Genomic DNA, 16535 nt, shown 5'->3' on the forward strand with positions numbered 1-16535 from the left:
AACATCCTTTCTCATAATTAAATACCAAGGTCTAATCATATTCTGAATATAACCTTGGCATTAACATTTCAACAGCGCCCTTCTGTTTCCATCCCAACCCCCACATCATAAACATGAACATTCCTGAATTAAGACCATCAAGAAGGCCCTGGTTATGTCATCATTCATGAATGATCATTCACTCCTGCATATGTCTGCCCACTTGGGCAAACATATGGTGCTGTAATTTTTCTTCCAAACTCCAGTTCCTGGAGAATGATAAACACATAGGATAAAACAATGCTCTCAGATGAACTATGGAAAAGTTCCAAGGATTTGTATATAAACTTGATCAACGTGAAATGATGATTTTGACAATTTCTGTTAGGGATGCTATCAACAAACTACACATACACACACACACACACACACACACACAATTTTCTTCACAGTTTTAAAAATTAAAAAAAGTAGAAGGAAGGAAATGAAAAATCAGAGCAAGAGTCATTGAAATAGAAAACAATCAATGCAATCAATAGAGAAAATCAATGCAACCAAAAAGCAAGTTTTTTGAGAATATTAAAAGAATTGATAAACCTCTAATCAGATTGATACAGAAAAGAAAGAAGAACCAAACTATCAATATCAGGAATGATATTCTACATATATTTAAAGGATAACAAGTGGGTACTGCGAACAACTTTATAACACTAAATGTGTCAACTGAGATGAAATGTATAAATTTCTTGAGTCACAAACTACCAAAGCTCACTCAAGAAAAAATATACCCAAGTATCAACATCTATTAAAGAAACTGAATTTGTAGTTTAAAACCTTCCCTAAGACAGAACTCTAGGTCCAGATGACTTGACTGGTAAATTCAACCACACATTTAAAGAAGAATTAATACCAACACTACATAAAGTTGTCTAAAAAATCCAAGAGGGGGAACTACTTCCCAGCTCATTCTACAAGCCCATGATTTCTTTAATACAGAAAGCAGTAAAAACATTTCAAAAAGAGAGAAAACTACAACCAATAACTTCCGTAACATAGATGCAAAGTTTCTTCACAAAATTTTAACAAACGAAATCCAACAATATAGAAAATGAAAAATACATCACAACCAAGGGGGGTTAATCCCAGGAATGAAAGGTTGAGTTAGTATCTGACAAATCAATAAAAATTATCATACTAACAAACTAAAAAGAAAAAGGAGGGAGGTGGGCATAGCTCAGTGGTAGAACCCACACTTAGCATGCACAAGGCCCTGGGTTCAATCCCCAATACCTCCATCAGGAAAAAAGAAAAGAAAAAAAAAGGAAAAGAGCGCACAATAATCTCAACAGAAAAACATTTGACAAAACACAACACTAATTCCTGATTAAAAAAAAAAAAACTCTCAGCAAACTAGGAACAAAAGAGAACTTCCTCCGTCAGATAAAGGGCATCTATGAAAAACCAACAGTTAACACCAAACTTAATGTAAGGAGAAAGATGCTTTCCCTCAAAGATTAGAAATAAATCAAGGGTATCTGTTCTCACTTCTATTCAGCACTGTACTGGGAGGTCTTAGCAGTGCAACTGTCAGGGTTTGAGATTTGATTTTGATTGATGCTGTTTCATCAACACCAGCAAGAGACAAGAGATTCCTGGGTTAGAGACAAAGGACTTTATTATTCACGGTACAGCAAAGGGCATGAGCATCGTGTTTGCTTACACTCCCCCTTTCCCCAGAGTCCCACAGGGTGACATGGAGGACTCAAGAGAGATGCCCGCACACACAGTGAGTTTCTTATAGGAAATGAACCATTGAGATCAGGTAATCTGTTTTTCATAGTAAATCGTACACAAACCTGCTCTTTGCTTAAAAGGGAAACATCCCATCATCCCACAAAATCACCCTCTGCAAACATAACCCTGAAAAGTAACCTGGGTAAAGAGCAGTCCCAGCACTGAATTCGTGGCATACCCAGCAAGACATGTAGGAGAGTCAGAGACCCATGAGGAACATCTCCCAACAGCAATAAGGCAAGAAATTGAAAAAGGAAGAATAGTGTCTTTATTCATAAGCAACACAATTATGTATGTAGAAAATGGTGGAATCCGTTTTTTAAAAAGCTCCTAGAACTAATGGATGAGTAGAGCAAGATTGTAAGATATAAGAACAATATGCAAAAGTCCACTGTATTTCTATATATCAGCAAGAAACAACTGGAAATCGAAGTTTTAAAAAATACTATTTAAAATAGCATCAAAAAAACATGAAATACTTAAAAATAAATCTGACAAAAGATGTGTAAGACCTATACACTGAAAGCTACAACAAAATACCACTGAGAGAAATTTTAAAAGACCTAAATACATGGAGAAATACACGATTTTATCTTGGGTCAGGGACTCCATGTTGTTAAGATGTCAATTCTCCCCAGACTGATTTATAGATTAAATATAATCCCAGTCAAAAACTCAGCCTCTTCATAGAAACTGAGCTGAGTCTAAAATTCATATAGAATTACAAACAACTTCACAATTCACAAACTAAAACAACTTTGAAAAAGAACAAAGTCGGAGAACTAACATTATCTGATTTCAAATCTTATTATAAAGCTACAATAATCAAGACAGCGTGATAATAGCATAAATACAGACAAATAGATCAGAAGGACAGGATTAAAGGGAGCAGAGAGTCCAGAAATAGACCAACATTTATGTGAACAATTGATCTTCAACTACAGTGAAAGCTAGTTCAATGGGGAAATGACAAGTCTTCCAAACAAATGGTACTGGAACAAGTGGAAATACAATATATAGTGCAAAAGAAAAAAGAAAATATTGATCCACACATTGCTTTACATACAAAAATTACCCCAAAATGGATCAGAGACCTAAGTGTGTAACCTAAAGGTATACAACTTCTAGAAGACATAAAACATTCTGCCATTTTAGGTTAATCAAGGATTTATTCAATATGACACCAGCATGATCCATAACATATTAATAAACTAACTGGACTTCATCAAAATTTAAAAGTGATTTTTGAAAAGCACTTTAAAGAAAATGCAAAGACAAGTCACAGACTGAGAGAAAATATGTATAAATAATATATCTGATAAAGGATTTGTATTTAGAATCTATAAAGAACTCTTATCTGTGAAGAACTCTTAAAACAGTAAGAAAACAATTCAGTTTTTTCAAATGGCAAAAGATTTGAACTGATATTTGAATAAAGAAGATATATGATTGCAAATAAGCAGATAAAAAGATGCTTAGTATCTTTAGTCATCAGGGAAATGCAAATTAAAACTACAGTGAAAAAGCATTACAAACCTCTTTTAAAATGGCTAATTTAAAACACTGGCCATACCAGTGCTGGGGAGGATGTGGAGGAACTGGAACTCTTATACAATGCTGGTGGCAATGTAAACTGGTACAACCACTCTGAAAAACAGTTTAGCAGTTTCTTTAAAAGTTTACCAGATACCCACCATACAGTTCAGCCACACCACTCCTTATTATTTACCCTTTAGAAATAAAAGCCAATATCCAAGCAAAGATTTGTACATAAATGTTCATAGCACATTTGCTTGTCAGCCAAGAACTGGAAACAAACCAAATATCCATCACTTGGTGATGAATAAACAAATTGTGATATAGCCATACAATGGAATACTACTCAGCAATAAAAAAGGAATGAACTACTGAGACACTCAACAAAATTAATCAATCTCAAAATAATTATACTGGCTAAAAGATGGCCGACAATCAAGAGTACACACACCATATGATTCCATTCACATAAAATTTCAGAGAATGCAGTGGGGAGGGGCGAGGGGGAGTGTTTATTAAGACGGATGAGAAAAATTATGGGTGATGAGTATATTCAGTATCTTGACTGTGATGATGGTTTCACCGGTCTACATGTCAAAACGTTCAAACTATACACTTTAGTTGACTGCATGTTATGTATAGTTCAATAAAGCTGTCTTTTAAAATCTACATTATATCTTGTAACAACCTTTAATGAAAAAGAACATGAAAATGAATATATGTATGTATATGTATGACTGGGACACCAGAAATTGACACATTGTAACTGACAGTATGTTAATTTAAGAAAATCTACATTAATACAAAAAGATTCATTCATCACTATATTCCCAGAAAGACCTTATATTGTACTGTAGAGCAGCTATGAAATTTTAGTGCTAAAACTTGTGCATCTCTAAGGAACAGAACTCTCATGTATACATCACCAGCTAACATTAGAGCTAATTAGTTCTTTTCAAATTGTGTTATGGAGAACCTATTTCCCTTATCACAAATTCCCAACCCCTGCCCACCTAGCCCCTGTTCAGTCTCACATTTAGAAACCTCCATTTTCCCTTATCTTGTTTTTCGACATTATCTCAAGAAACTTTTAATAGTGAACCAAATAGAAGGAGTTTCCTGGTTTCAGAAACTCAAGCAAAGGCCTGACCTTCCAGGAATGACAAACAGGTTGTTCACACTCACCTGAGCTGGCTTGCTGCAGATGACGCCATGAATCTCCAAGTAGCTGAAGGTTACCTCGAGCTGCAATTGAGGAGGGAGAGGGAAATAAAGACCAGTAATGAGGGTTTTAAAACCTGCAATTCCAAGTAAAAATGCTACAATCAGAAACAGTCCAAGGGCAAACAAAGTACTGGGCATCTTCTGAAGGTCGGCTGGTTTTATTACCTCCATTCATTCAGTAAGACATGACTTTGATCTATCATATTTCAAGAAAAGTATTATTCACTTTCCTAAAGGACTGAAAGCAAACTACAAGTCTGGCTTTTTAAATTTCATCCAGGGACAAACCCAGTGGAAAGTTTTTGTACTTCTACTCCAGTATTTATTTGTTGAGCAGTCAATGTATGAAGGGAACCATCTAAATATACCTTTTACCCCTGATTTCAAGATTTTGCTTCTGTAAATCAGATCAAGATAAAGACAATGTTGGGTTTTCCCTTCTTCCTAGACCCTTACCTCTTTGGGTTACACTCTGACCACTCACGGGAGTCATCATTCCTCCCACTGTCTTTCATTAAAGTTCTGACTTTGAATGGATTTAGAAAAATACAACATTTAGGAATTTTAAACTGTGCTCCAGTGAAACACAGAGTTAAGTCTTCTCTCTCTCTGCATATATATAAATGATCATTTATTTCCTCTCTATTTTAATAACAAGTGCCCCTTCCTCTCTTCTTCTGTAATTAGCATTTCTTTTTCTTCAAAGTATCTCCAGTCTTGTACTCTTTGCCTGTTTTTCCTGGACAACAGCCACTAATCTTTCCCCCAGTTTTGCGGTCTTTCATCCGAGTACAGCGAACAGTCACAGGGCATCGGACTAAAGACAATGGAGAACTGAGTTGGATCCGTTTATTCTATCCTCTCGCCTTAAAACTAGAAATGTCATGGGAAAACAATCTATCCAGAACCAAACCCATAAAACCCTTAGTTCTGCCTGCTGGTGCTATGTCATACCATTACACATTTCGTAGGATAAATCTTAGAACAGAGAATCCCTGAATTTCCAGTTAAATACATTGAAGTATGGTCATGAGAACTGGAGGTAGAAAGATAACTCATTCTTTCATTATTCACATAGTCAACCAACAGACATTTATGGAAGGCCTACTACGTTTCAGGATTAGAAGGAGGAATGAGACATCTATCTTGTCCTCTGAAAGTTAAATGCCACACTGGAGGCACATTTTAAACATTCAATTAGCATAGAAGTGTTCTTACCTATCATTATCAAGATCTATACTTGGTGGGTTTTGAAAAGTCATTTAAAGCCGGGAATTATTTTCTAAAAAGAGTACCTCTCTATCTTCATTTATTTTGAATTAAAACTTATAAACATATTTTCACTTGCTAGCCTTGGGTATAGTTCCAAAGTTTCCTCTTTGAGTGAAGCCCACTGGCTGTCTCCAATGGCATTTCCTTTGCAGGCCACACCCAGAAATGCAGGGCACCCAACTTCCAAGTCAAGCTCTTTAAAATGGAGTGAGAACTTGAAGACACAAAGCAATATGAGGGCGTTAAGTTCTCTAGAGTATTACATTCCCCTCTCTCTAGTCTTTAATAGTTGTCTGGTCCTTAACAAGACAGTAATTTAAAAAAAATAAATTGACTTTTATCAACAGTCACTATTTCATAGACATTCTCTCCTTTTGCAGCCTATTTTATTGATATGTAAAATATCTTTAATTTCAAAATGTATTACTATAATTATAAATGCTTTGAAAAGGTTTGGAAACAAACCACTTGACCCTTGGTGGGCATCTCATTCATCTGTGGGAACAGGTGTAAGCAGGTTCACTCTCCTATAACTTAGCAGCTATGAAAATGCAGCTGGTATCAGTCAGCATCATTAGGGATAGCATGGGCGGCTTTGCTCAATTTGGCTGCGTGAGGTGAGGTGGCAGTCAGTTAAGATGCTCCTGCTTCACCTAAGGGCTGTCCCAGGGATAAGCAAAGTACCAGGGAGCCAGGGGAGCACAGAGACATTTCAGCTAGGCCCTCAAGGATGACTTCAAGTTTGCCAAACAAAGAAGGAGTGAAAAGGGAAATCCAAGCAGAAGAAAAAGAATTTGCAAAGGCATAGAGGCATTCAGTGAACTAGGGCAGGGTGGAAACTAGAAGCAGACCTGCAGTTTCAGTGATCAGCAAGGGAGGATGGGCTAAGGATATGATTCATCAGAGTCCAGTTATTATTAGTGGTGAGGAGGGGAGTCACTGACACAGACAGACAGACATCACAGCAAGGTTCAAGCCATTCTCTCTAATCTCATCCACGGCTATTTTTTTAATAGGCCTGTGCTCTCAGTCCCCGCCACTGCCCCTCCCCTGACTCCAGCCCACCCCAAAGACAGTTTAAAGAATGTCACTGAGCAGGAGGGAGCAGGAGGACCAGTTAGGCAGCTGAGACACAGGCAGGCTGCAGGAAGACCTGAGGACATCTTTAAGACAGAACCAGAGACACTAGTGATTGGTTCAATAAGAGGAAGGAATTAGCCCAAACTCTCAGTAGCTCTTCTGTCATTCTCTCACTCACCCCACCTCTACCCTCAGCAAGACAGCCCGCATCTGAAAGACAAGAGAGCAAGTCTAAATGTGATTACGTGATGGTCCTTCAGGAACCCCCACTATTCCACAGGCAGTGATCCATATCAATTGCCCATCTTCCTGATCGTTTCTCTCCCTCCACAGCCTCCACCATCCTGGGTCCAACACCCCAGCTCCCCAAATGCACTGTGCTCCTGCCAACTGCTGAACCTTTGACCAGTGAAGACCCCTTTAACACTCTGGTTGACATGGGGTGATCCTCCAACCCAGCTTCTCTGTGGACATTTCCCTGATCTGATAATTACCCAGGGAGGAGGGCTGTGCTGGCCACATTCCCAGAAATGCACTCTTCAGAGTTATGAAGGTTATTTCCCACGTGTCAAAACCTTAAAAAATCTGCCATTAGTGGACTGAAGGAAATAAGAACTAGACTTGAAGAAAGTGTAAACCCTGCCCCAGTTGAGAGACAAAAATAACTGAAATCCACAAGCCTCTGGGATGAGGAGCACAAAAGCTTTCGCCACTTTTCTCAGGATGCCTTTTCACACAGAGAGGAAGCAAAGGAGCAAAACATGTCTGTCATCACAGTTTAGGTGCTTTCTGGGGAGGAAGAAAGAAAATACAGTTGTGCTAAGGGAACTCTGAACACACTGGCCTGAATCATAAGTCTAAGTAATTGAGAAGTGAGTGTGTGTGTGTGCACGCACGCACGCACGCACGTGCTGCTAGGAGGAAACTCACCGACACTTACCTTGGTGGGGATTCGTGCTGTTACCAGGAAGGCTCTGCATGATGTTAGCACCTGTAAGACAGAAGCAGCGGCACCATGTCAGTAAAGGCTGGGGGCTGTGGTGTGACCCACAGGTCTTTAATGCTACTTTAATGCTCCTGTCATGTAAGAAGAATAAGTGAGCTGGAACAGCTTCTTGGCCCTATAGGATTATCAGTTTTACTCTAGGAGTCACTGCCAAGGGCCGTGGTGAACAAATCACCTGCAAAATCTCAAGATGAGCCATCAGTCAGCAGTCCAAAGGACCAAAAGTTCACTCCAGCTGAGAAAGAAGGTCTCCGTGATACTAAAATACAGATATCTTATCCACAGCATAAGCCCCACTGTATCAACAGCGACCTTAATGAAAAGGCCAGGTACTCATTCGCTCTCCCCAAATGACAGCCGCCACCCATATTGACCCTCTTGCTTTCCATTCTCTGCACACTAGCTGATCACATTTACATAATATATAGGCAGCAAAACAGGCTAGCCTTCCCAAAAGTCATCCCTAACTCTGCTTCTCAGCTACGCCTCTCTCACTCCCAGAGAGAACATTTACAGAAGTTTCAATTCCAATACTCAGCTAAGAACATGTCGATCACCCATGGGGTCCCATATGCCGATAGCTCCTCTTCCCCAGCAGGGGCCCTTGTGAATACAAGGGAGCTGGAAATAGTCTGAACTCTTAGTTCAGACTTGGCGCAGGGATGCCACGTCCACAACCCTCAGTGTCTGAACGCACCACTCTGCAACTTGGAGGTCCAGGCAGGCCTCACAGCCCTTTGCCATCAAGAAAGGGGACTCCGGCACTTGTCAAGTTCTGGAGGGGTAACTGTTCCTGATCTTCCAAAGGACTTCCTTGTCACTGAGTTGATATTTAGCAAATGATGTGTATGTGCTAGTCTAAGGATGCTAGATTTGAACAAAGCTTTAGAACTCAAAGGTCAAGGACACTGAGGTGCATGTTGTTACGGGACTGACCCGGATTCAAGCCATAGCTCATACTGTTAATCCACTCACAGAAGATGAATCCATGGCTGTGACTGTGGCCTGCTCTGTGCCTCTCTCTAGTCTCCCAACTCCAGGCAGAAACTGTGTATTTTTTATAAAACTCATTTTTGAATAATCATGGGTCACCACTATTGGGAATAACTCAAGCCAATACTCTTTATGAGACAGATGACAAAGGGAGGTGGCCGGACACTAGCTGGGAGAGTCTGGTAACGTGCAAGGGGAAGGCAGAGGGGGCAAGGCCTGGCCTATTTCAAGACTTTCTACCCAAATGCCTTCAGTCACAGCTACTTACAGGAGCCTTTTTTCACATGGATCATTTCTGCTACTTGATTTTAGAGGTGATATGCTCTAAAAGACCATTAAGCACAAGAAAAGGTATCTATCTTTGAGTATTCCATAGGCAGTTCTTTTCCCAAAGGAGTGATCCTTCCTTTTTACTAAGGCATTTGGAGACAGGGTTTCCTTCCATTAAAACAAGCAACAGAAGTGAGAGGAATGTTTAAGAAGTGGGGTCAGATGAGTGAGAGGAGGTCAGATGTAGCCTAGTAGTAGCAGGACTGGCTACATAACTCACAGGGCCCTTGTTCAAAAATTATGAAGAATTTTAAGACAGTGACAGCTTAAGCCATGAGTAGGGCCTCCTGAGAGCCGCTGCCCTGTCTAACTGGTCACATGCCCTTGAAGCCCGCCCCAAGTAGTAGCTGCAATTAATCAAGTGTTCCCCATCTGCCATAAATGGGTGAACATCCTTGGATACGCTGATACATTTAATCCTCCCAACAAACATATTCTATATGATTATTACCCCCATTTTACAGATGAATAAACTGAGACTCAAGGACAGAAGTAGGATTCTCATTGAGCCTCTTCAGTCAACTCCAAAGCCTAGGCTCTTCACCATGAGGCTACCTTTACATGTTCCAACCCAATCCTTCCTCCTGGTACTCCAGCCCCTGGCAGTCTAGTTTAGAGAAGTTTACCTTCTCTAGACTAAGGTCTTGCTCCACAGCACATCTTTTTCTATTTTTTTAATTGAGTATAGCTGGCTTACAGCATTGTGTTAGTTTCAGATGTACAGCATACTGAATCAGCATTTTTGCAGTTTATACTCCATTATAGGTTATTACAAGACAATGAGTATAATCCCCTGTGCTATACAGTAAATTCTTCTTGCTTATCTATTTTGTATATGGTAGTTTGTATCTGCTAATCCCATACCCCTAATTGGTCCCTCCCCCCTTCCCTCTCCCTTTGGTAACCACAAGTTTTCTGTATCTGTGAATCTGTTTCAGTTTTGCATACACATGCATTTGCATTATTTTTTAGATTCCACATATAAGTGATACACAGCATTTGTCTTTCTCTGTCTGACTTATTTCACTAAGGATAATATTCTCTAGGTCCATCTCTGTTGCTGCAAATGGCAGAATTTCATTCTTTTTTATGGCTGAGTAATACTACATTCCATAGCACATCTTGATGTAGTTACCCTTTCAAACATTGCTCTTCCTCCTCCAGGGGAGGGGGGAGGAGAGGAAGGTGGAGAAAAAGGAGGAGGAGGAGGAGGAAGAAATAATGCTGAGCCTCATGGGCTCACCACCAGCACGGGCTCTAGGACACTAGACTCTATTCTCAGCATGTCTCCCTCTTGATTTATGGTTGACCCTTCACTAGCTCGGGGGTTAGTCTGCGTATAACTTGCAGTTGGCCCTCCAGACCCATAGTTCCACTGCATCTGAGGATTCAACCAACTACAGATCATCTAGTAAGTACTGGAGTATTTACTACTGAAAAGTATTTGCATGTAAGTGGACCCATGTAGTTCAAACTCCAAGGGTCAACAGTAAAACACAGCACATTCATTTCTTTCTTCCAAGGGTACTTATATCCAATCTTTCCAATCTTAAGTCCATAAAATCTTTGCATAGAGGTAAAATAATAGCCAAATCATAAAACTCACATGCCATAAAGGACTCGATATCAATCACCTAGTGAAAGAACCCCTTAGGGTTTATAATCTGAGAGCAGATCCGAAGAAAACTCATAGCTGGTTGGTGCTGGAGCAGGACCACAGGCTGCAACTCCTTCCTCGCTGTCCGTTCTTTTCACTCTCTCCTCAGCTAGCAATAAGGTTCAATGCCAAAAGCCCCAGCAGGCACATGTAGCCACCTCAGTATTCAGAAAAATACACTCAGCTCTGTGAACATTCCTTCAAAGGAAAATTGGTCCCACAAGATCCAGGATCATTTTTCAAATATGGGAGTAATTCTGGCCCACACTTGTTGGGTACAGTGTTCTCACAGACTTGCATACACGGTCTCCTTTAAGCCTCACAGCAGCCTATGGGATAGACACTATCATTATACCCATTTTAAGAAGAAGAAACTGAGCCATAGGGAGATTATATAACTTGCCCAGGTCACCCAGCAAGTAGGTGGCAGAGCTGGGATTCGAGCCCAGATGGTCTGGCCACAGAGAATGAGCTCCTAATTACTTACAGTGGCTCTCAGATCTCAGCTTCCCAAGAACCATCATCCTCCACAGTCTGCACACATGCAAACACAGACACGTCATAGAACTTTAGAGCCAGAAAGAAGCCAACAGGTAAAAGCATCATCAATAGGATGATGGATGTTTGGATTTCATAAGAAAAAGGACCAGGCCCTATGGTCTGCCTGTGCCTGTTCATCTCTCTCTCTCTCTCTCTTTGATAGTGGGTTAATCTCTGTCTGTCTGTTTGCATCTGTCCACCTGATTCTCTACGTGTATCTCTCGGTCTGTGTCTCTCCTCGCCTGTTTCCCACCCTTCCCTCCAACCCCTTCTCTCTGCTCCCCATCACATCCCACTCCATCTTTTCATTCTTGCCACCCCTCTTTTGGATCCTCCCCTCTTCCCTCCATTTCCCAGAGCTTTCTCCATGCTAATCACTTGAGAGCTTTTATCTTATTTATGCTCACTGCAAAACAACATGCACCCATCACAGAGGAAATACAGCATTCTGGAAGAGCATTTCATTTGGAACATAGTCATAGGGAAACCTGAACAAAACACGAAATAAAAATGACAAGACACCTTTTGACATTATTATACACCAAGCACATCGGTAATTAAGTGATTATGAAGTCCCCTGTGTGAATCTAATTACTCAGTCTTAAACAGTAATCTCAAAACAGGCACGCAAATAACCGACACGTGGCAGCAATCAGCAGCACAAGGCAAGGGCTGGCCCTTCTCCCCCGACCCCTCTCCCCACAGGTGTCGTGTTTTGGAGAATAACGTCTCCCACGAGCAGCCAAGGCACCAGATGACCTACCTGCCTTCTCTTGACCTGCCCTCTCCTGGAAAGTCACCAGAGGCTTTCTAGGGGCCACTGACAGGGTATTAATCGGCTCAATGCATTTTTTAAAGGAGAAGAAAAAAACCCAGAGTGTTCATACAGGTTCACTTTTTGAGGAAAGAGCCATCTCTTGACCATATGTAGATACGTGATGTTCTACTGATCACTTCTGCTTTCACTCTGGCAACAACGGTGCTCACAATCCGTGGCCCTGTGTGCCAACTCCCTTTCTCGAGAAAGATTTTAAAGGCAGCGTAAGTACACAGTGTTCTTCGGCAGTTGGATGCAGGCCAAAATAATTTGTTTGAAAAAAGGCACTCCGTTAGGGAGCCCAGGCTTTGAAGAGAGAAGCTTTGCGCTGGCTGGTTCCCTTTTCTGGTGGTCAGCTAGGATCCCCAGAGGCACAAGGACTGTCCTCAGAAAGCCTGGAAGGGAATGGAGTGCAAAGGGTGAAACCCTCCGACACTGACCCAGCCTTTCCCAAGACTATGCCCACTTGTGAGCACAAGAGCGTAGCAATATTTTGAAGCAAGTATGAAAAGCTACGAAGGCTACCATTCCAAGAATTGTGCCTTTCGCTCCATTAATGCAAACTGGGCCAAGAAATGAGGCCACATTCATGCTGGGAATTCCAAAGAACTCAGTCTCCTAGCTTTCCTGTTTGGTGCCAAGTCTGCCCTAGGATGTGTGGTCTTGGAGATCTTACAGTGCACACACGTGGCTTCCAGCAGGTGAGCAGGGGAAATCACACAGGAAAACTCCTCTTTGATTTATCACGAAGTGTTTCCTGACAGAGGGCACTAGCATGGTGCTAGGGATAGCAAGCATCTTCCTTGCAGAGTGACCCAATCTTCATTCCCGGTTTCAGCACAGAGAATCCAGCATCCTGGAAACTCGGACACTTGGGTCGCCCTACTCACTTTGATTTTGGAATCAGGGAGACAGATTCCAATTCTGGCTCTGCCACTTTCCAGCTGTTTAACCCTGGCAGAGTTAGCTGACGTCCCAGTTTGCTTATTTGGAAAACAAGAAGAAAACTGCTCTGCACGGCTAATACTGCTGTTTTAAGAAGATACAAATGTAGATAAAGCCCCAGCCCAGCATCCAGAATGTCTCTGCTGAACATATCATTAACACTGGTGGGAGAGCATCTTAAATTTAGATTCCCAGGGTAAGATTAAGGAGTTACACCTATCGGATTTTTAAATAGTAAGTTTTTGTCAAATGCACAAAACAAACAATGATAAGACTGAAAGATTCTGAGACATCTCCTAGGCCGAAATATTCCTTCCTATCTATTTATCTATCTGACCTTGAAGGAAAAGAATTTTCTTGCCAAGTTAAAAAAAATGGGGGGGGGTGTTGAAGGAGTATATGTGCTTGGCCAAGGAACCTTAACCACAAACAGCAAGCTATAACTTCCCTCCCACTTCCTCCTCTGGGGGAGGCCCTTTCTTCCAGGAGAGTCTTAGCATGCAAACCACATTTTCAACCTCTATAATGAATTTCCTCTCCCTTTCATTGAAATGCAAGCAGCAGCCTGGTTCCCTTTGAGGATTCTTGGTTCAACTTTTCACTTCAAAATTGCACTTGGAAACATTTATAAAAATCCTCCCTACTGTTAAGACTCACAGCTTAGCAGAGAAACCTAAATTTTCTTATGGAGATGACACATAATGAGGTCGGCTGTGGAACCCTCTCACTGCACATTTACTAAAAACAGAAATAAGTAAAGTATCTGTCTCACTCTCTGAAATAACTCCATTACCTAAAGCCTATCACGGCAAGGGCAATCCATAAATTCACACCCTGTAAATCTACATTCTCTCACCCACATTACCAGAAACGCCTTTCCTTTAAAACTGGGTTCTTCACAGCAGACATTCAACCAAGGGTCTTATACCCCCAAAGTGCTCTCTAATTTGACAAGCAAACTAAATGATGAATGCCACTGAATATGTTTCCCCTCTTCCAAACTCCCAGGGACAAGATCTCATTAATCCAAGACACACGCTTCGGGGAGGGAGAGAGGCAGGTGGAGAGGACAGTTACCACCACTGTGGAGAGTTATGAGTGACAGATGCTAAGGGACTTGGCAAGGTTACCCACAAAGTTGAGGAAGGATAAAAAGTCTCTTCTGGCCCTGAGCCTCATAACACCCCACAGCACACTGCTCTGACAACCATCACCCTCTCTGGCCAAAGCAGGACACTGCACGCAAAAGGAATACAAAACAAAGCATCATTTTAGTCCAATTTCTGGCCTCAAATCTCTTACAGAACTGGTCCATCATACTTGCCGGGCATCCGTATCTCTCCTACTGTCACTGATTTAACTGTGCTCTGACTAGGCAGCACAGTCCAGTGCATGATCTGAAAACTACAAATCCCACCCCACCTGTTTTTTACAAATAAAGTTTTATTGGGACACAGCCACACCCATTTGTTTAATGGACTGTCTCTGGCTGCTCACACTACAAAGGCAGCGTTGAGTAGATGCAATAGAGATTTTTACAGCTCACAAAGCCTAAAATATTTACTATCTGATCCTTTCCAGGAAAAGTTTGCTGACCTGGTGGAGTGGTTTAGAGGACAAACTCTGGGGTCAGGTTGCCTAGGCTTCGATCTAAGCTTCATCATTTACTGTCTGTGTGACTTGGGCAACCTCAGGGGTTCAGTTACATCTTCTGCAAAATGGGAGCCACAAGGTGCACCTCATGGAGTTCTGTGGGTTAAATGACTCAATGTGTGTAAATAAGTGGACAGACGGGAAGTGCTTAAAAGAGTGCCAGCAAATGGAAGGTGCTAGTGTCTGTTATTATCTATATTTCAATATTGTAATAAAATCATACATGTTCATAATAGGACTAACCTAATAAGAGAGTTAACTAGATTTAGCCCTGGTTGGGCCCCACGATTGCCAAGTGACCAAACTCTGGACAAGGTACTATCTCTGTGGAACTAAATTCAGCCAAGTCTAAAATAAGGGGGTTGGAGCAGGTTTCTAACTTCCTACATTCTTGGTCATGACTTAGGCCTACTGTGGGACTGTCTCAGTTCTAAGAGCTCAAAACTCTTTGCTGTATGTGGACTGCCAGGAATGGCAAGCCACCAGCAAATTTTTTTTTGGTGGGGGGAAGGTAATTAGGTTTGTTTATTTTTTTTCTTTTTAATGGAGGTACTGGGGATTGAACCCAGGACCTCATGCATGCTAAGCATGTACCTACCACTGAGCTGTATACCCCCCACCCACCAGTAAATATTTGCTGAGAGGAATTAATTCCTTCTTGGGTCCCTGCTCACCGGAAGGACAGATGCTCCCTCACTAGGAGGGGTGGGGGTGGAGGCGAGTAAGCCACTGGAGTTCCGTTTTCTCTTTCGATGTCTAGTTTCGGGGAAGCCTTTGTACTCTAACACCTGTGCAAATCCATTTCTTTCCGCCTGGTTATTTACGCCATTATGCAGAAATGGAATGTTTACCTACAGCTTGTCAGACACAATCGCTTCATTCTGTCCTCAGTCCCTTTATTGTTAAGTTGTAAGGCTTTATATCAAAGCGTGCAAGAAAACAAACACATAATTCTTCCCCACCGATGAGCATGTGGCTACTTCAAAACAACATCAATTTTTCTTTATGTCACTCACCTTTCAGACCTTCTTTTCAAAGCACTGGCTGATATAAAATTCTGGAATTGGTCACATCGATTCTATTATAATGACATATTTTTAAAGGCAGAATAATGGTGTTCCCACCATCCCTAGAATAGGGCCGCCTCTTAAGCTAAGAGTAAGGATGAGCCCATTACCCAGTGCCAGTCCCACGTGGTCCAGGAAGGTCACATTAAGGCACTCGTGTGTGGCAGTTTCCGCCCAGACCTCTCAGTATTGGAGTCTCACAGGTCTGTATGTAACACGCTTGAGAAAGGACCTCTGCTAGTCATCACTGTCATATTTATGTTTTAAATGAACTCACCAACAGCACAATCGCAGTCATACAAAGAGTACAGAAAACAAACAACATGAATGTAATGGTCAAGTTAACCCAGTTAATTAATAAAACTTCTGCTTCCCTAACACAAGGACAGCCTATTTCTTCCTGAATAAGTTATGATTCACTAGAACCCAATTCTAGTGAAAAATCACAGGGTGAAGAGGGATCTGCAGATGGGCGTATCCAATTCCTTTAGTTTGTAGATGAGGAAACAGATCAAACAATTGTCTGCATTTATCAAGGCTTGCTTTTTTTCCCCAAACAATGGAATTTTAAGCACAAATAAATTTATTTAAAGGAAATGGGTAGCTCTCACAATTAAACAAAATCTTTAATTTAAAAACAGG

At 41.3% G+C, this 16535-nt stretch overlaps 1 protein-coding gene across 4 annotated transcripts in view; it reads right to left on the reverse strand.

The window, feature by feature from the left end:
• CARMIL1 (capping protein regulator and myosin 1 linker 1) overlaps positions 1 to 16535 on the reverse strand; it is a 280713-nt gene that overhangs the window by 159632 nt on the left and 104546 nt on the right. For all 4 annotated transcript variants that reach the window (XM_072945577.1, XM_015234614.3, XM_072945575.1 and 1 more), the window contains 2 exons: positions 7826 to 7876; positions 4495 to 4554 (listed from right to left, as the gene is read on the reverse strand). In XM_072945577.1, the coding sequence (XP_072801678.1) occupies positions 4495 to 4554; positions 7826 to 7876 (111 nt within the window). The remainder of the gene's footprint in view (positions 1 to 4494; positions 4555 to 7825; positions 7877 to 16535) is intronic.

Source organism: Vicugna pacos, chromosome 20, assembly GCF_048564905.1.
Source record: "Vicugna pacos chromosome 20, VicPac4, whole genome shotgun sequence".
NCBI lineage: Eukaryota > Metazoa > Chordata > Mammalia > Artiodactyla > Camelidae > Vicugna > Vicugna pacos.